Consider the following 21,379-nt stretch of genomic DNA (forward strand, 5'->3'; position numbering starts at 1 on the left):
TAGTATGAGGTTTCTTTAACCAACAAAGAATAACAACTATGTTAATTCACACTCGTTACCCGGGGTTTCCAACCCTTATCTTTATTTAAATTTTGTAACCTGTCATTTTGACTGTGTCCGGGATTTCAACTTCTTGTTTACACCTTGAGAGTCTTCTAATAGGTCAGATTGTGTTGGTCATTCGTAGTCGCGGGTGCTATTAAAAGCTCGGTCATGATCGTTCCTGATAAGCAAATATGTATCATCATCATCAACCTATATTTCTGTCCACTGCAGGACGAAGGCCTCTCTCCCTGTGATCTCCAATTACCCCTGTCTTGCGCTAGCTGATTCCAACTTTCGCCTGCAAATTTACTGACTTCATCGCCCCACCTAGTTTTCTGTCGTCCTAGACTGCGCTTCCCTTCTCTTGGTATCCATTGTGTAACTCTAATGGTCCACCGGTTATCCATCCTACGCATTACATGGCCTGCCCAGCTCCATTTCTTCCGCTTAATGTCAATTAGAATAGTTGGCTATCCCCGTAGCGAAATTCTGCAAAAGCGCCCATTCGAATTTCCCGCAAACAAAACATCAGCTTTGAAGAGAGTTCAAGCTGGCCGCAGACCGAATGCCTTTACCCTGGTGATCGCTCCACCGTGAGATGTTTTGAATGTATGTCAGAGCGATACGGAAAGGGGCGCGACACAAGCGCTGTACTTCCATCTGATATATAATACACGTTTGCGAACAATCGATGCACATATGTATGGCAAAAAACAAGAAAGAATATCTTATTCTGAGATTTCCCTTAAATTTAAGAGCAAGAGCCCCGAAAGAGGAACCAAGCGCGTAACCAGAGATTGCACGAGATCGCCGTGCGTCATACTGACAACCGAGCAAGTCCAACAAGCTAGAAGTGTGAGAAAAAAAGAAAAATACACGCAATGTCGCGCAATCGCCAAACGACATCACCACATCACGCTAGCAAGTTAGGAAAGTTCATTCTCAGAGAGTAATAGTAAAAGCCGCATGCTAACACCACCATGGCATAAACGCGTGATCACGGCTGTCGGCAGGAGCAGCCATCAGACAACGCCAGACTTGATGGAGACAGCCAATATCGTGAGTTTCCGCGATGGATGTTGTTAAAGAAGGAAGTTTCCTATCTGGCTAGCGTGAGGGAATGTCTTTTAAAGACGATAGTATTCCTTGGGCTACCTAAACGCGAAAAACTTTGTCTGTCTGTCTGCCACTCGATTTAACCGCCCGGCCAAAACCAGGCGAGCTATTAGCACTGGTGGCACGGGGTCATACACGTCAACATTATACAGCGCAAAGGAAACCTCAGACCAATTTGAGGCAAAATATATGTACATAATTGTGATGCGTAGCGTTCATTTAATTAGGAATACACATTGCACTGGCTTTTACGTTAGTAAGTGAAAAATCAACGCGTTAGAAATGATGTCGAAAAGGCGCTACGAGCTAAAGACAAGCTGACTGAAACCGCGGCGCTTTTGCCGGCTTTAAGCCAACAGTAATAAAAGGCACCAACAGATGGCGCGAGCGCAGGGCGAACGCGGAAAATTTGAATTGAATTCAGCAACACCTCCAATGCATCCATCATGGGAAGAGTGAGAGGGAAGGGTAAAAGCGTGAGGGGTGCGAGGGGGGAGAAGAAAGGGTGTTACGTATCAGGGGCGGCAGAAGGCTATCGTCTTTCGACGTCATTTGCAGCGAAGCAAGCAGATATGCGGCCAATTTTTTTTTTTTTACTATTCCTTTTGTCCTTGTTTTTTCTGTTTCGTTTTCACACTCACTCGTAGCTTTAAAAATAAAATCCGCGTTTTTACGTGCCAAAATCACGATATCATTACGAGGCACGCCGTAGGGGGGGACCCGAAGCTGATTTTGACCACCCTGGGTGACGGAACATGTCCCAAAATCTGACTTATGCAAAAACTTAATTCGCATTGCAGTATTTGCATTTCGCTCTCATCGAAATGAGGTCACCGCGATTGCGATTGAAACCGTAACTTCATGCTCCGGAGCGCAATACCATTGCCATTGGTATAACGTGGCTCGCTACTTGCAGCTTGTTCGACTTTTTCGTGTGAGCGCATTGCACTCGACTGTCTCGTGTTCCCCGTTTAATTCCTCTGTTTGCCCCCTGCTAAGCGAAAGGTCAGTGTAACAATTCTACTTTTATTTCGCACATCGCTGTATGAATTGTGCACAGGTGTATAAAGATCAGTTGGTAGTACTGTGCATATGCCTTGTCCCTTTCTGCTTCGCGCTGACATAAATTCAAATTCCAGTGACAATTTGTCTATAACCTTGCTGAACTGTATGAGATAACCTGGCGGCTAGCAGACTGCCAGGGCTTCTTTAGCGTGCACCCAATGATCGGCACATGAACATTTATTTTATTTTTCAATTTTCGCCCCATCGAAATCCGGTAACCGTGGTCGGGAATCAAACAAGTGCTCAGTAGCCGGATGTCGTAAGCACTGAGCCACCTCGGGCGATGCTGGACAAAGTGAATTCTTAGTGCACTCAGTAACTGTCGATGACGTTAGCTTGTGGAAAATACTTTAGCGCATCAGATAAAACCTTCCGAATACTGCCCTAGAAATAAATATCTGCGGCACCTACTGCAAAGTTAAAAGGCTCAAACTGAGTCGTAAAACAGTGTTTCCTGTCTTTCATGTTTTTTTTTAGGATCAAAGCTGGAATTACTAAAGGCATAGCCTTGAACATGGTTTTCCAAAGCGCTCACTCTTAAGCAAAAGCGATCAGCTCCTTCCAAAGGTTATTCATTTGGAAAGTGAACGTTTATCTTTTTTAACTAATTTTGGTTATACAGTCCAACTCAGGTATATCAATCGATGCAACGACAAGTGTTACCATGATAGATACATTATTGTTGCTTATTAGGAGCACACCGTAAGTGCAGCTGGCTTGTGCAGCAGCATGAAAAATTCACCAAGAACAGAAAGATTCTCGACTGAAAGAAAAATTGAACTGTATCAAACCTTTGGTAATTTGAAACATGTTTCTGTGGCCGTAGCGTCAGAATGGCAAGGACGTAAATTCAAGTAAAACGCTGCCAACGCACAGAATGCGTAGTTCGACAGCATTTTTGAAATGACACAGACTCTATAATAGGCGCTGAGTATGTAGTTCATGTTTCTACCGAAAAGGTAACACTCTCAAAGGCAAAGTCAAGCACAATAATATATAGAAACGATGGCATGAACGACGAACACGAGCAGGGGGGGTAGGCAACACAGGCACTTCAAATTATATAACAACAGAAATAAATATCGTAGCAATAGAAAAGTGAGAAATCTAGCAATTCATTTCGGGCAAGTTCTGGCACCCAAACGCTTCGGCGAAGCGCGGAACCGTCATGGCGACCACGTCACACGTCGTCCGCAGTTCTCCGCTGTCGCTAACGTCGTCTCGGTCCGCCAGAGCGCAGCACGTGTGCTCCAGTCGAAGAAAAAACAGTCTCACGAGAATAGCGTTGGCGTAAACTTGAGCGTGGCGAGTCGCTGCCGCTCTCAGCGCCGACTGGGCGGCCCACCGTCGTTCGATCAGTTGCCGCCATTGCTTCTGAGGTGGCACCACGCCTAAGCGGGCGCGTACGTATCTAGCCATGCACGATCCGTACTCCGACTCGTTCCACTTCTTCGGCAGCTCGGCTCGGAAGGCAAGTTCACCGAGGAAGTAGCCGACAGTCGCGTAGTTCACGACCACTTCCGTGGCCTCGGGATGGTAAAAGTCGGGAACCAGGAGCCGGATGAAGGTTTCCGGGTCGGTCCACTTCATGATGAGTGACTCGCGGCTTAAAAACGGCTCGCATTTGCTTCTACTTCCGTACGGCGACTTCTGCGAGAATAGTATCACGTTCGACACGAAGTCGTCGCTGTATTCTGATGGCAAGGCAGCGGGCTCGCCGGATTGCTGCGACGAAAAAATCGTGGAGCCAGGGTATCCTGTTGAATGAGGTGAAAGGAATTGATTTAGTGTCCGCAGAAATTCACAAAAAAGAAAATAACCACATTCACACAAACGGCGAGAAGCGACAAAGTGGTTGTGGCGAATATTACGTACTGGAAAGGAAGAAAAATTAAAGCAAGAGAGGCTCAGCAAGGGGCCGTGCCAAAGAACACAAAGTCCACGTACATGGTGGTTCTAATTACTCGATGATAAAATGTTGATGATAGATCTCTATTCTTTGTCTTTCTCCTTTTTTTCCCGTTCATTATTCAATTAGTTAGTCTCTTCTTCGTACCGTATTTTGCGCGCAATGCTGTCCAGCTTCTCTTGTTTAGCGTCGAGACGTGGTTGACCCACTTTTTTTTTTCAGCGCGTGACACACTGGAATGGGCCCCTCGCCTGGCTTTTATAGTTGCGCTTTCACGCTACCGCGAGGCGTAGCCGCGTTCTTGCGGCTTCTTCAAAACACACTTCCCAAGCCTAGGGTGACGCACTCACGTGACTGGCGGCTCTCCCCTCTCCCTACTTCTCCGACCCAGCTATCCTCCATACCGATGATGATGATGACGCTTAAAGGCATCCCCTTTGAAACAGTATGGGGCAAGGGGGGGGGGCGACAAATAGTCACCTAGCCTGCTTGATTTCCTCCGGTTTTACTACTCTATCGCCTATCTAGCCTTCTGCCCGTATGATCTCGATCTTAACTTTAATATTTCAAACATGCGTCCCTATTTCGTACCTTTACCCACTCTTGCACTGATTCCAGTGTTATCAGTTTCTTTCGTGCTGTATTTTTTCGCCAATACTCCAAATGTCTCTTACTTATCTCGACTGCTGACCGCTTAATCACCCCACCTTCTTGAGATCCCAACGCTTCTAGAAAATCGACATTCCCTACAGGTTTCACACAGATATCTCGGCATACAATTTAATGTGCCGAGTGGTTTCCGGGCTTTTTTTTTTGCAGCACATACAATAATCATGCCGATGCGCATATTTGCTCTATTATGTTTTTGTCCTCAGGCTGCCCGCTCGGGCCTCAAATAGCACCCTTTGCGTTATTACTCAGATTTTCCTTCCGGATTTCGTGCTCGTTTGTTTTGGTAATTTTCCAAGGTCATTTTTGTTTCCAACCTTTGCGTCCAATTTACCGTGTCTGTTTCCCTCACTTGCTGTCCCTTTACACTTTCAATTACTCTGTTCTTGGTTGCCAACATTCTCGACCTTTTCGTGCATTCCGTGTCCACGTGTTTGAGGTACATAAGTTTCTGCACCTTAACCGGTCATTTCTTTTCATCCAAGTTCCTTAGTCTTTCTTAAAAACTGATTTTGCTCTGAGCTTCTCTGATTTCAAAAGAAGCCCAACTCATATCACCTTGCACTGCCTGAAATGTGGTTTTACCTTGCCCCTAAAGCCAGTCAGCCCACAAACCTCTGGTTCGCACCATCTGTTGGAGGGCGTGGCAGTTAAGCTAGATGACATATGGCGGCGGCGCAGCAGAGGGCGATAGCGACACAGGCAGTCACATCCCATCCTGTTTTCGTCTAAATATACGAATTTTAAATTATATTCTTAGTTACGGACTATTGCAGCATGTTCTCGTCGTGCAGAGGAATCGTTTGATGTCATTTTCATGTTCGTATGACATCTCCAAGTCAAAGTCACATAACGGACCGTTTTTTATGGAAGTGGTTACAGGATAACGAGATCCCAGATACACCAAACCTATGTCAAGTCAGCTAAGAAGACCTTGTCTTCAAAACTCAGCATGCACTTTATCACGTGGGAAAAACGATTGCGTCCTACTCATTCATGAGTGTAGCCTACATCAAGCGTCCGTGTCAAATGGATTCGTCGACGTCACATCGAAGATGCTGAGAAAACGCACGCCACGAATGTCTTTAGTATGGTCACCGCCAAGAGCAATGCCGTTCATCATCCAGACTCCATCGCATCAAAAGCGTTTCCCGCTATGCATGTCTCGGAGCTGAAACCGTGCCAATTTTCTGGTTGTTATTTCTTGGGATGCGCACTTCAATACATACCGAACCAAACACGATGAAAGAAACTAAGAAGGAGCACGCACCATCCATGTCATTTTCATCATGTTCAGTTACCGACCAAGTTTAGCGACTGCATTTGCTAAACAGTAAGGCGAACAGTGCGTTATGGCTATGTACGTTCACATTTAAAACATGCAAGCGGCTTTCACCGCTTTGAGTGGGCCAGCAAAGGAGGAATTGACACTGTCTATATATTTAAGACATAAGCTGTGTCGCTGATATCCGAGTGATTATTTAAAAAAAGGAAATAGTTTAACTGTTTCATTGCGTAATAAGCAATGACAACATTGTATGGAGGAAACATGGTGGCAAGATACGTAAAGCGTACTGTTCCTTCGAAGAGGTGACAACGTTTTACTATAGCAGGAATTTCGATACAGGAAATTTCAACTGCAATTGTACACGCGGAAAGAACGGATGACTGATAATGCTATGTAGAACAAGCCCACCTCCCCTCCCCCCCGAAAAAAAAGGGGGGGAATGATAAATTTGCAATATTGGCTCCTAGAAATAGAAAAAAATGTCACAGTTTCGCCTTAAGGGCGAAGCAATGAATGCGATAGCAACAGAGCAATGTCATACGAAGTAAGGTGAGCGGCTTTGGTAGCAATATGAATTGTAGTAAACATGAGTTTTAAGTAAGCAGGTGTGCTGCGGCGTAAGTAGACCGACATGAAGAGAGACTGGATGACCACGAGAAGGCGCGTGTGAAACAGTGGTGTTGATGAGAAGCGCTTCCCGTGGGCAGCGCGTGCGAAGGGACACACCGGTAGTTCTGCACTGCCGATCCGGGCAGCATTGCATGTGTAGCGTGCGTTGGAAAATGTGGCCCGACTATTACTAACTGAATGAACAAGCGTGGTGTGAGCGCGCACAAACAAACACGAATAGATCACACTGAATGACTGCAGACAACGACTGTCAAAACGCTGGCAGCAAGCATATGCCGCTGCGGGCGAAGGTACGTGCGTCTATCGCTTCAACGGAAACTGAGCGGCGAATGTACGCGCATTAAGGTCAGAGCCGTGTGTAGATAAGAGACGGTGCGCGCGAGCGACGAGTGACGAGCGCGGTTGTTGGCAAAGAAGTGCGCCCCCCCCCCCCCCCCCGCTCCCTCCGGCGCTCGCTTCCCGTTTCCTTGCTTGCGCGTGGGAGATTGAGTGCGTTCGCTCTCCGTGATAGCGCGCGTCCTCGCACGCTTCCGCTCGGGCATACGGCGCGCGGCGAAGATTTTATCTATAGGGAACCTCACGGCGACGACGACGACGACGGCGACGGCAGAAATCCGGTTTAAGTGTCCATATAATTGCTATCGCAATAAAAAAAATTGACAAGAAGAGAAGGAAGTAACATAAAAATGTCACAGTTTCGCCCTAAGGGCGAAGCAATGAATGCGATAGCAACACAGCAATGTCATACGAAGTAAGGTGAGCGGCTTTGGTAGCAACAACACGCAGAACTGTTGTCGACGCCATCGGCGTTTTGTCCGCGTTAGCTCAAAATGCGTGCGGCGTTGGTGACTGTTGCTGGAGCCTCTGATATAAATAGGCACTTGGTGCCGCAGCTAAACGTCGCCTCCCTTCCCTCCCCCTCCCCCACGGCCTCTCGCGCGTCTGAAGAAGGCGCGTTTGCTCTACATATATGGTGATTGTAAAGGAGAACAGAGACGCCTACTTCTGCAGCCCTTAAGCGAGCACGGCGCAGAACGCGCGTTTGTTCTCCGCCGTGCGTTCACTCCCCGTGAAAGACGCGCCCCTCGCGCCCTTTCACTCGCACATACAGCGTTCGGCGCGCGGCGACGATTTCATCTCCAAATGACGTCATACGGAACCTCACGGCGACGGCGACGGCGACGCCGACGGCAGAAATCTGCTTTTGAGTGTCCATATAATTGCTATCGCAATAAAAGGAGTAGTGGCTTCACGCTCCAGTCCAGGCAGCAGTCTCATCAACGCTATTCACACATTTTAGCGTGCACTCATAATATGAGAAGCAAAAGCATCCAGGCGAGGAAGTCAAAAGCAGGGTGTTTTAAGGCAGTTACACTGCAGGAAAAAAATGGTAATAATGGTAAACTTCACGAGGCGGGTGCCTGGACGCCTTGATAGCGAGGGGGAAACAGCAGATAGTTTGCCCTGACGAGGGTAACATCGCAGGTCGTTTGGAAGCACTGGGAATGTCGCCAGAATGGAAACGTACTGAATTCAGCCTCAAAAAGCGCGAATAAAAGGTTGTTACAAGAACACTCACTTGCACCATTTCCAGTAGGCGGCGCGGACATATTTTGGTATTGCCTATGAATGTTCCTCAAAGACTGGATTAGGCTGCGTGCCGCTTGCAGCACCTCCTCCCAAATGCGGTGTACGTCGGTGGTGGTACCAGGCCTGTGCACGTGTATCGAAACCCACGATCTGTAGCGATTCCCGAAAAGCAGCTCCAGCGAACGCACGCAAGTCTCGTACTTCACATTTCCGCCAGCGTCGTCGACGGACACAAGTTTCTGGTGCTGGATATCGTCCTCAAGCCCGAAGAAGTGTGACATGGGAACCAGCATCAGGTACATCTTGAGGTCCGGGAGACTTGAATTCGCGAGCACTTCCAAAATGACGCGGACGTCGGGCAGATTGCTCACGCGTGCCTTTGAAGGTGGTTCTTTTCCTCCGGTCAGCTTCGCGTACTCGCCCACAATGAGCGACCAGTTCGTTGCCGGAGTGTCCAGTTCCCACAAGCTCATCTCGGTCACCTCTGTTTGCGAACACATGGACGACCACATAGCCAAGTTATCGTCAATGCTTTCCAAAGCGTCGATTTGGTCAGTCGTGGAGTAGCTCGTGATCACGGGCAAGGCTCGGCTGATGAAAGACCTCCGTGAGGAACTTCCTATACGCTGCGCCATTGACAACCCGGGAGATATCTCGAGAGTTCCGGGCGAGGAGACGTTACTGGGATCACGTACCCAGCGTATGTCTATGGCCGTCGTCATGTTGTAAAACAGCGCGTGCCTTACAGCGACTGCGAAGAGGTCTTCGAAGGTCGTGACGACTGTCCAGAACGAAAGGTGAATTCCAGACGCACGCAGGGTCTCGCGTAAGTCCACCGGTTTTTCCTCAACGAAACTCAGGCAGGACCTGTAAGTTCATTTTATTGCAATGCATTAGGTGTTTGATACGTAATTTAGAAATCTTTGTGCTCCGCACTGCTACATTCTTAGCAGACTTTAGAAATGTGTCTTTTTCGGTGGACCTGGATTCAAAGCTAACGCAAGCGTGTCTGTAGATTGATGCACTCGAAACTTAGACGAAACAATCATGTGGATGGCTATTGCTTCTACTTAGTTTGATTGCACAAAAGCCAATGTCGGAATTTGCGGAGAATCGCACCCATCGCCATTGCGAAAGTTCGGCTGGTTTACTAGAACATCATTTACATGTAGGCTCTGCGTCAGGGTAAGTCTGAGTTATGTCTTCAACGTTTTTAGTTATGTTACACCGATACGCAGCTTTATATATATATATATATATATATATATATATATATATATATATATATATATACAAGTCCGACGTATCTCGTTGATTTCGGTATGTTGGACACGTCAGGCGTAGCGCGCGTAAAAGCCGAGTACGCGCTTCTCTCACATCAACATTCCTGCTGCGTGTGTTGCGGTGAAGCGCGCCTGAGTGAGCGCAGCCGGTGCAGATTGGCGTGCTCATCATTGCTGCGGCAATTCTCAGCAGTGCATTGGAAGTGACCTCTGTAATGTGTAACAAAAATAAATTCCTGTACATTAACATGAAAATTATTATCGAACTCACAGGTTTTTCTAAATACAGTAAGCTGTTAATGGACCGGTGAATCATATTGTCGCGATACATAGAAAACAGGAGACGAGGACACGTACCACAAAAAAGAAAAAAAAAGGAATAAAACAGTCGGTTTAAGAGATCGAGCGTAGAGCCGTCTTCTTCGTCTTGGAATCCTCCGCACTAATTAAGACGCGGTGTCCGTTAAAACTCCCGTCGTTGTCGTCGTCTACAGGGAGCAGACCTGGCGATTGTTAACGGATCCTTTTATTTACTTCATTTTATTTTGCTTACTCATTCGGTTTGTACCACTGATGCGTGCTCGTTCTTGGCCGAATCTGCAGAATGTGTATGTGCCACTTTGACACAAGAGGTACAGAATCCTTAAATGTTGTGTAGTAGTGCTATGCACATTATCAGCCGTGTGTGATGACGATGACACGCTTCACTTGGAACAAAAAGGTTATTGCAGCAGAACTGATAACTCGGTGAGTTGTTACGAATTCATAGTGAAATATTTAGCACGTACAATCGACAAGGACACAGTGAAATGGAATTGAAATGGAAAACTAGAACTTAACGATGCCATGTGCTTCGGCTCGGCGCGTCCTCTCGAATCCTCTCCCCGCCCCCTCGTAGCTGTTATCACAAGCCAGCATTAAATCGGCTCCTTGATGCCAGGTGGCGCTAGTTGTCCGCAATTGACGTGGTCCTTAACAACATGCACCGGTTCTCACCATTATTCCCTTGACAAGCATCACACATCGTCTTCGTCCTAGTGACATACTTGCGTAGACGTCTCACAAGGATCATCTGCCCGATTTGGTGTTGGCAGTTCGTCATTGCTTGTGCGCGATGCAGCGCATAAACATAAAAATTTGAATAGAATAAAGTTGTGACCTTTCTGGAGGATAATAATAAACGTGGAATGACATTGCACGCTGCATAGGATGAACGTAAACAAGGTTGTACGAATCAGCCTTAGTTGTCGAGCTTTTCATTCACGGCGTTGCTATAGCTTCGCTTCGCATAGATCCCTACATGTGCATTGCATCTGCATATTTGCATTTGCCGTTCGGCGGCAGTTTGCCTGACGGGGCAAAAACCGTTTTTGTCACTTTCGTATCACCAGGGTAAAATGACAGAAAGCCGTCGTTTCCACTACGGCCCCATGACCACACTTATTGGACCATCCGCTCATGCCTTTAAGCACTTTCACTCCACTGTACTATACATATTTTTTGAAGTATGCATGTACCAGGAATGGAACCTGGTGGCACTAGCGCGGCCGCCGTAAAACCTACTTCAGAGCTAGGCCTGTACAGACGTTAACGAAATATAACGAACCCCTGCGAGCGCGTGTAGATCATACCAGCGTGACATCAATCGTGGCGTCAATTGCGGCGCAACGTGTATGTGCGAACGTAATGCATACAAATAATATAGGCCACGTACTGCGCGGATCATACCAGCGTGACATCAATCGTGGCGTCAATTGCGGCGCAACGTGTATGTGCGAACGTAATGCATACAAATAATATAGGCACGTACATATGCACTGCGCCGGAGTTGACGTCATGCGAGCTTGAGCGCTGCGGTGCCAGGTGGCGCTAGGATGCTTTTCCGCACGCGCTGTACACTTGCAGCCACTTCTGCACTGATTACATTAGTCACTGACTGCGAACTGTAAGAGCTCGAATTACATATTTCTGTGGTTTTCTAACGCCTGTTCTTGTGTACTTTAAGTTCATTCTACTCTAGCCTTGTAGCTCGAATGTATCTGCCATTTCCAAATGTCTATTTCGCTCGAAAAGCGAGCCCTCTGACGCTCTCGGGAAAAGTAATTGAAGGGACCTACTGCACGTAGATTTTCCCTCATGCTCGCGCAGAACCCCACCTACCACATGTGATGATGACAAGGAATGCGTATATTGACACGTATACATGTTTATCTTTCACCAGTTGCCACTTTCCACCGGCTAACAGATGTTAAACGTTATCGCTCGGCGCAGGACGCGCCTTTATCGGAAGTTTCTAGAACGTTATCGATGCTTCTTTCCGTTGCCTGTTTTCACCGACGCTTATGTTATCTGATTGTATGACCGACGCGAATTGTCTAGAACTTTCTGGAAGACCCGCGGGCATCAGGGATTAATCGGGAACCTTCGATAACTCATGTATAAAAGCCGACGCGTTTCGCCGCTGATCAGATTTTCGACGATCGCCGACTGTGTTCGCCGCTTTCGTTGTGCTTCGAGTGTAGCTTTCTTTTGTGGGTACAGGTTCGCCCAATAAAGAATCAGTTTCGTCATACACAGTTTTATGATTCTTTACTTCAGCGTCACTACTACGTGACAATGTGATGGACAGTTCTGTACCTGTCCTACCACTGTACCCTGCATGTAGTGTAAAGTTTCGAGGTATGAGGCTTTTGCGCAAGTGATATCTGCTTATGGATCCGCCGTATCGTTAAGAAAATCTACTGGGTACGTTGGACGTATCTGGGGAAACATTTAATGCGATTCATTGGACGCATCTGATATAAACGTTCGCGCGTATGTCCAACGTATCTTCAGACAATTTGTTACATGTATGCTTTGTAAAATTTTCGAATATAAATAGAAATTTTCTATATTGCGCAACGAGGTACTCAACTTCTTACAGCCATGCGACTAGCATATTTAGGATGTTTTGTGTACTTTACCGTGTCTGTCTGTATGTCTATCTATCTATCTATCTATCTATCTATCTATCTATCTATCTATTTATCTATCTATCTATCTATCTATCTATCTATCTATCTATCTATCTATCTATTTGTCTATCTAAACTCCCCTCCCCTAACTTGGGTCACTGAGTAGTCATTGTCTCATGGGTCAATGGGTATGCGCCACTCATCAATGAACCTTTTTGACGTCAACTTGGGTCACTACGTATGTGCCACTATAGGTATGCGCCGCTCTTTAATCACAAAAAAAATCTTTAAAAATTTATCCGGCGCTGGTCAGAAACGAACCAACGTCATATGTAAGCATACAATCTTGTCTGAATAGATATTCACACACGCGCCACACGCAGACTTCGCGGTGGCCTCACTAGATGGCGCGGGGTGTTCAAAGGGAAGCTCGGGAGTTGAGCCCGACTGCATACACGGTTCATACATGATGCGTTTCGGCAGTGAAATACGCCATGTCGCTACAGTAGCTTCAATGCTAATCGCATGAACGTCACCGTTCATCGAGAGATGGGTTCTGCCTATGTTTCTCGGTTATAGCCGATTATACGCGGTTTCTGTGGTCATAATCGCTAGATAAATGCCGTGCTATGATTATTAGACCTTACTGCAGGCATTTGCTTGTGGGATTCCGGCCGCTTCTATTTTTCTGAACTGTTTCTAGCACTTCTAGACTGTTTCGGCATACTGACCTGTAGACTCCGTTAATGTGCTGCGCGATGTTGTTGAACACCATTGACGAATCCAGTCTGCGCATCTTCAACAAGCTGGCGTTCACTGCAGCGACGTAGGCACGGCGTTGAATTGCCATGTAGTTGTTGTGGCGCTTAGCGTCGCCCCCAGCCGCTGAAGACGAGTTTTCCCATCGACCGCAAGCGAAGCTGTAGAAATCCTTGCAAGGGTCAGCAAACAGGTCGATGGAGGAGCTCAGTTCCCACACGGCGCTGTAACAGTCCACGGTGACGCAGGCATTGGCCAGCTGCTCGATCCACAGCGCATTCTTCACGTGAGTACTCTTAGGGTGAGCGCGGATCAGCAGCAGTGCGATGATGCCGACGACAGCACATGGAATTAAGAGGGCAGTGAACAGCGTCGTGCGACTGGCCTTGGACAAGTGACTGTTGTCGATGGATGTGGCAGGACTTGATGACGCCTGACGTCTCCGAGACTTGTCCCATCCTGGCATGAGGAACGTATCAAAAGGTTAGACGTGTAGGCCAGTAGGTACACCGTTGAAAAGTAAAAACAGGTGGGACTGCCGAACAGAACAGAACAGGAAATAAAGATTGCATGTTCACCATAGAGAAATTGAACCTAATACGACCTCTCGGTTTACTAGAAAAACTGACCACTGGCGCATGCAACTACCACCTAGGAGTTACCGTTCCTAGCCGCTACAATGCTCTCTGCACAGACTACTAAAGTGACTTAGACGGATGGAGGAAAGATTACGTGCTTTACTTCAAAAGAAATTACAAATGAAACGCTAATTTGAAAAGGTTGTGTTCAGTCAGCTGTTCGGTGACTTTTCTGTGTACGTAGCTAGGTGACTGCGTATAATATACATTTGTAAGCGCTATATATATAAAGCATGAAATGATTTTAGCTCCTGTTGTCGGTGACCTTCAAGTGAGCTTGAGCCAAAAGCCAGAGCCGTTATCGGGACATCGTTGCGAGAGCATCCGGGCAAGTAGTCAAAACTTAAGAAGATTACATCTCTGGCCCCCAACCCTTTGACAGGACAGCATTACATGCCCAAACAAGTTACAAAAAACTTAAGATTCCATCTCTGGCCCCCAGCCCTTTGTACAAGACAGCATTACATACGCTAGTAACTACCCAAACAAGTTACAAAAAAGCTGCTTACGATTTCTTCCTAATGTTTGCTCACAATATAACTCAAGCTGTACCTACTAGTACGCTGAAGATTTATTTGTCATTTCCAATAGCGACGTTCAAGAGGCAGATACAGGGCACCATACACTTGATTGTCATCGTTAATTTGTCGCTGAGACAGGGTTGCCTGTGCTCTTTTCAAAGCCAGCGGTCCGGGAGTTGGCCGCACATTTGCAGCCGACCACTTCGACGCGACAAGAAAGAAAATGCGGCCAGCTTGACACCAGTGGTGGCAAGTCTGAAGAAACAGCGGAGCTGGGCGACTTTCCTTAGGAACTAGGCTAAGCCTAGCAGGCCGGGGTCGCTTTCGCGGCGTTGACGCTTGGCTTGATTCTCGGTTCTCGGTATTCGGCGTTCTCGGTATTCCGGATCGGCTCGGCGACGTCGAATATCGGTGGCTTTGTTGGCCAGGTAGGCTGAATCGGCACGAAGACGGCAATTCCTTTCACGCGTGGCTTGAAGGCGCTTTTTTCGTCGGGCAGCCTCTTCTTCCGGCGTCAAGGTGTGCTTAGGTCGAGCCATATCTCGGTAGAGCAGAGAAATTCCCGGGCGCAGCCACGCGCACGCTTTCATTGGCGCGGTCACGTGACTCTGCTGAACACGTGCTCGGCGCAGCTATGACGTCAATGTTCAGGCGTCTTTCTCACGAGCATAGCGCGCGGCGCGCTATGCTCGCGAGAGACTTGGCTCCTCCTCGCTCAACCAGTTTGAGCGTTGCACACCGGAATTTTGCCAAGCTTAATCAGCTCCGCTGTTAAAAGTATCGACAGACGCTGAGCACGCTGCACTGTTGGAAGAACGGAAATCGGTTGAAGGTGGCGGCATCACAGGCAACAAAAGACGCCATATGGTAGCCATTTCATGCTGACATCTACTCTCGATTACGGTAGAGCCAGCATTTCTCGGTGGATTTTGTTAAATACCTTAGGTGGAAACTGATGCACAAGTGTTTGTTGTTTTTTGAGGGGTGGTACGCCCAGTGAAGCTGTTATAATGTAGCTTTTCTCCTCTTCTCATGTACTGATACTAATGTACACGTTTGTAATGTGCCTGTGTGGTAACATGAAATTGAAACGTGAAACTTCAGATATCAATATACTGAGGTATTTATTTAGTTCACTTATTTCATCTAAAGACCTAGGATGATGCATAGGGCGGGGATTATTACGGAGTAGATGGTTACCTACAATGACTGCCATAGTGCAAATGGGGTCAAAAAATAGATTACACACCTGCAATAAAGATATAGATAATTTAGGCCCTAATTTCGCTAAATAGAGAAAATAACAAATTCTAATGCAAGATTATGCTGTTCCCAATCAATGAAGACAGTCGGTGGCAGTATTTTACAATAACCTGATTCTGACAGGGTGTTAGCTTTTCCGTTAAGGCATACTCCATTCGTTTTCCGACGTTCCTGGAGGACAGCTGCTAACTATATATTGAAATGATGGCAGCAATGTCAAAGCATGACCTGCTCGTAAGTTATTTACTGGAGGAGTGACATAAGTACATATATATTAGCAACTGGTCATCATTGAGGTGTATGAAGGAGATAATCGCGGCGGTAAGAACGAATGTTTGCAGAGGCGAATGCTGAGCACGAAACATACATGCGTATCTTTACAAATATACTGTTCTTGTCACCTGAGTCATTAGGGTTTGCGAAAACTTAAGTTTGTCGGACGCCTTTCATCGCAAGCGTCATCACTATCATGAGGCTATTACGCAACAGTAGGGTGAAGGCCGCTCCAAGAGAATCGCCACTTACCCCTTGCCCTAATTAAGTCAACCGAAGATGTCATGTACTTGCACATTTTCTTGTTGTTAGATCGAATCATCTGGCGATATCGCATCTTGATGTTACGAGGGAATAATACGAAAATGCTCCCCTTACCACCATGCCACCGTGCGGATTTTACCGCTTTCGACTGGACTATCTTCGAGATCGACCCACGAAAGCAGTTTAAAGGCGTCACGAAAATTGCCGGTTGGTTCCCAGGGAAAGCGAAACGCTTTAACATGGCGCTGAAAACGCAAGCGTCATTCCTCGCAACGAAACAGGCAGAAAACTTTGACATTTCTCATGCCTGCAACACCAACGCATGTTCAATGACTCCATAGCGAAAGAGGTGGAGGGAAAGCTCGAGACAGCAGGAGCGACAACTTATTTGTCTCGTCTTTAGTGATTACGGATGCCATCACAGGAATATGCGTGAGAACTTTTGCCAGTTTTACCCGAAGGGCGGAGCATTGACCACAAAATGAAGGTTTATTCTTGCGCTTGAACTTCTCGCACTGCGTTCATGTTGGCCTGACCATGTGGCCTGATGCGCGAAAGGAACAGCCCCCTAGCAGCTACCAGGCGTCTCACAACGCTGGTGTCGTGAGGAGTGCCGTCAGGTGACGTGGCAGGCGCCGCGCATTGATGGTGCACGATGTAAAACTGACGGGAAACCGTTGGAGTCAGTCAGCACGTAATTAAATATCAGATACCGTTAGCTTGACGTTGCCTGACGGTAGCTCTCGAACCAGTGCATACATACAGCAGCTCAGAAGAAACGCTATAGTGGGCTCATTTTATACTTGATTGGCGGATTCCGACAGGGCCATCCTGGACTCGCTCTTGGGTTTCGCCAAGGACACGCAGCTTCTAGGAAGGCTCTAATTTCTCCTTCCCTCTCCCCTTCCTATTCCACATAATAGGCCTTCGAGCCATCCTCCAATAAATACATTTTCATCATCATCACCATCATGCGTGCGCACAGCGCCCATGCTATCAGCGGAAGGCAAAACGGTGGTCTGGCTCCACCTCCGAGGCGATTCCGCCGAGTCCTTACCATGCGTCCCCTTTGCTTCGTCGTTCATGTAAGCCGAGCGCACTCCGTGTCTCTAGAGACCTTCTAAACCTACGCGTGCGGCAGGCGCATGCGCCGTCGATAGCACGAGAGCGTGACGACAGCGGCCCCAGCGGTGAAGACGCAAATGTGCATCGAGCAGGGAGGAAATAAACAAAATAGGAGAGGCCCTGACGTCACATTTTTGCAGCCATCATGGTGTGCCATCAACTTGTGCGCCTCCAATCAGCTCGCCGGAGCAAATGGGCGCGAGCTTTGAACTTGAGTTGCGTCGAGCCACCGGAAGCGGGCACTGCTGACCCGCGTAAGAACAAAACCTACGAAACTTCTGTAAACGTTTCACTGAAGCTGTCGTGCTCTTCTGTTTTTGCGTTGCATGTTGAAGGAGACGACGAAGACCCGCCCTGTGAATACGTGCTGCTGGCTTACACTCCCACTCACAGACTTCAAACACAATTTTAAAGCTCACACACCACACTCCAAGCACAGCTTTGTCTCGCGAGCTGTACGTGCTTCGACAAAGACCCGAGCTGAAAAATTATATCTCACTCTTTAGAGGCCGAGAGCAGCAGCCAGATTTTCATGAGCGTGGTTGCTATGGCAGATAAGATGTTTGGCAGACCAGTCCCAGTGCTTCTTCGTGAAAAACACCACGGGACTTCCGCCACACTCTCAGCTCATCCGGGCTGGCCAAGGCTTCTCCTACGCTTTCCTTCCTCCATGACATCGAGCGTCAGTGCAAACGTTATCGCAATATAAGTAAGTCGCCACGTTTAATTTCAGGGAACGAACGCTATAGAAAAATCACTGAGCATACAAGCACATGTGGATGCAATTAAGCGACTGGCTACTACAGCGTGTCCGCGCCTATATCTCACAATGGCGTCCTAATACCTGCCTTGCCTGACTGCAGCCCAGCCTTGTTGTATGCAACGAACATAGTGTGCTTGTAGGCCTTTAGTCATGTAGGCCTACCAGACTAGAGATACTCACGTGGAGAATCGGCACTGTAACCTTCGGAGCTTCCCAGCCTCCAGAAGAACAGGAATGACTTTGACCTCGCGAGTAGCGTCTCGTCAGGGCTGCCAATGTCCATGAAGACGCTTCTTCTTCGTGAAGGAGCACGAGGAGTCCCTTGTCGTGGTCGGGGTCTCCCAGAAGGGTTTGCTTCACTCGCCTTCACATCATTAGACACGATGTCGCCGTTGATCAGCTCGGTGAGAGAAGTTTCTTGCTTCGAAAATTGTCGGTTGCATCCGTAATCCCACAATACACTGGGAGACGCTGAATCAGGAGCATGGCGGTTATGAGCATACGCCGCCCTGGAACGGCCCGGGATTTCGGCGGCCACCTTTAGGATTAAGAGGTTCGCTCTCTCTGCATGGAGAGGGTGTCTCGGAGCCAGGTGTCTCTTTTGTGGGGCTCGCTGATGATTCTGCATAATATTCCCCTCGAAAACCTTTGGTATCGCTTGAAGCTAGGTGGCTACTCTTTGAATTACGAGGCTGGAATGTTTTACGCGGCATGTTGAGCTCAGTAACTGGTGATTTGTCCACCTGGCTTACCGAAGATCGCGCACGGGGCTCCACATTACTGGCCGTGGCATAGCCAGGAAGTCCGAGGCTACTCCTTGGATTGCGACTGGGCCCTTGTTGGGATGGCGAATCGGTCCTAAGGCTCTGCGCGCTGGTGGCCGACGTCACGGGAGGAGTGGTGTTGGGAGTCTGTCGCGTCGCTTCCGGTTCGATGGTTCCCACATGGTCGACGTCCTCTCCTGTAGCTCTGTGGTGGGCTCGCTTTCTTCGTGAAGCCCTGCGTGAAGCTCTGCACCTTGCCGCCGCTTTCTTAATAGCACTCCTACCTGAACGATACCTCGCTTGCTTAGGGCTATCAGGAGATGATTCGTTTGGCAGCGCTCCCGTTTTTCTGTCGACTTCTTCGGAACTTGACATGTTATTCTCGGTAGCCTTGCGCAAAACAGCGTGTAGAAACAACGGATTCTTCTTCTTCTTCTTCTTCTTATAATTGAAAGCTGGCGCGCATCAATGAAAAAAATTGTGAATGCTGCAGCAATTCATTTTAAGGAAAGGAACAATTCACCTGGTTTCCCAATGGCTTTCATGGATCTGGTTCTATCGCATGCAATGATTCTCAATATTTACCCGAAGCCGGCCTCTCCCAGAGAATTTAAGATTTCCTTTCCGAAGGCGTTCTATAGAAAGTGCTTTAAGAAGCCCACCTGTGTGTCCTCAATCGCTGTACAGCTTTGAATATATGCGACATAAGGGCTACATCAATTGATTCAAATATGCATTTTTCCTCCGTACTCTACACATGTCCAACTGATGATGATAATGGCATATAAACTCCTTTAAGAAGGTCACGAACTCACTCGAACTGTTTACTAGAGTTTTTACTGCACCTCCTTCATTATATTTTTATTTACGAGCATACATTAGCAGCTATGTAAATTGTAGAATTCTTTTTTACTCCTTTATTGAGATAAGGTCTTAGTGTTGTATTATATGCCAAGAACCCGCAGCGTACTTCGTAATATCTTGGTATATGATGTACTTGTTTCCCTGTTTCTCTCCTACAGTAATAATGATGAGAACTCTGTAGGAATTTGTATAATTAAACAAATGAAACAAACAAGTAAATTTCATAAGATATTTATGCTACTTTCTAAAGTGAAACCTTCTAGACCACAAACAGCTATTTCAATTAGCGGAGAGCGCAGAAGGTGTGGCCAAGTGCCATCTGCTTTAACACCCTCCTTGTTGATACTGAGATATTTATTTTCGGCCTTGTAGTGGCCGTTAGTATCCAATGTAGTGTCGTCATGGTATCATCATGATTATGATCATCAGCATCATCCTTCTTTGTCACTTATACAGTACCCGGATTGACAGCTTTGTCTAGTTTTGCTTCGTTAACCAGCTGTTCAAAGTGTCCAAAACTTATCCAGGCGCTTTAATTGTTGAGAAATAAGAGTCCTTGTGTCCACACAAGCTTGAAATGCAACCTTATTGCCAGGCGTAAGCTCAAGCATTTCACAAAAATTTTATGTACACGGTACACATTGTGGCTTGGAAATCTCGGATATTTCATTTATTTCCGTGGGCTTTTCAGGGGCCAGAGTAGTTGGACACGAACTGTATCATTGGCTCGTGCAAGATCTCCGTGGCGTAGGAGCCCAGAACAAAATCCAAGTGCTGGAAGGTCTGCTGCGGAACGTCGTAGTTGAGGGCCACCACTTTGCCTATCTGCTTCACCAGGTCGTCTATGTCCGTTGGATCGGCCAGCCTATCGGACGGCCCTCGAAAAAGGCCTATCCGAGAGCGAACCTTTTCCAGTGGGAACTGTGGAGGCGTGACCTACAAGATCAAGTGTGTGTGCAGGACATCGTGGGTGAATAAAGAGTACAAACTACAGTGACCTTCACTATCGGACGGAGGAGCAGGTGAATGGATGAACACGAACGACAGACGGACAGACAGACGGACGGGTTGGGACGGACGGACGGATGGACGGATGGACGGGACTGGAGAGGATGGCACGGGCGGACAGGACCACTGGAAACTTGGGCCACCCATGGTTCTAGAACAATTTCTGTAATACGTGCTGAATCATATAGGACAATATAAAGAAAAATGAAAAAAATATATATTGGAGAGCCTGTCAATGGTTGTCAATTTCCAAGCAAGGATGTAAGCACGACAACACTAAACGACCTACATCATAAATGAAGTAGAACTTCGAGTGGGAACTCTAGCGCCTCTTTCTTTTTCTTGTTTGTCGCGTAAGGAAAATGACTTATAGATTTGGCCACCATGTCCGTGCAATATTATTTTCGCATGTCTTTATGTTTATTAAAAAAGTAACTTGTTCTCTCTAGACAAACTGTCGTTTCAGCGATTCATATTTTAAGAATCTTCCTTCAGGAGCTCTTGTCTATATGCTGTGAGAGTAATAATTTTAATGATTTTAATCGGAATTCATTGCATCTTATTTGATTAGGTTTGTAGCATTTATTC

The 21,379-nt window shown here is 47.1% G+C and overlaps 1 protein-coding gene across 1 annotated transcript in view; it reads right to left on the bottom strand.

The window, feature by feature from the left end:
* Window positions 1-20,470: 20,470 nt before the first annotated feature.
* The window catches only part of LOC119463730 (lipase lipl-1-like), a 39,744-nt gene continuing 38,835 nt past the window's right edge, over window positions 20,471-21,379 (bottom strand). Inside the window, exon 9 of the mRNA XM_037724554.2 lies at window positions 20,471-20,719. Coding sequence (XP_037580482.1) covers window positions 20,471-20,719 — 249 coding nt within the window. The remainder of the gene's footprint in view (window positions 20,720-21,379) is intronic.

Source organism: Dermacentor silvarum, chromosome 9, assembly GCF_013339745.2.
Source record: "Dermacentor silvarum isolate Dsil-2018 chromosome 9, BIME_Dsil_1.4, whole genome shotgun sequence".
NCBI lineage: Eukaryota > Metazoa > Arthropoda > Arachnida > Ixodida > Ixodidae > Dermacentor > Dermacentor silvarum.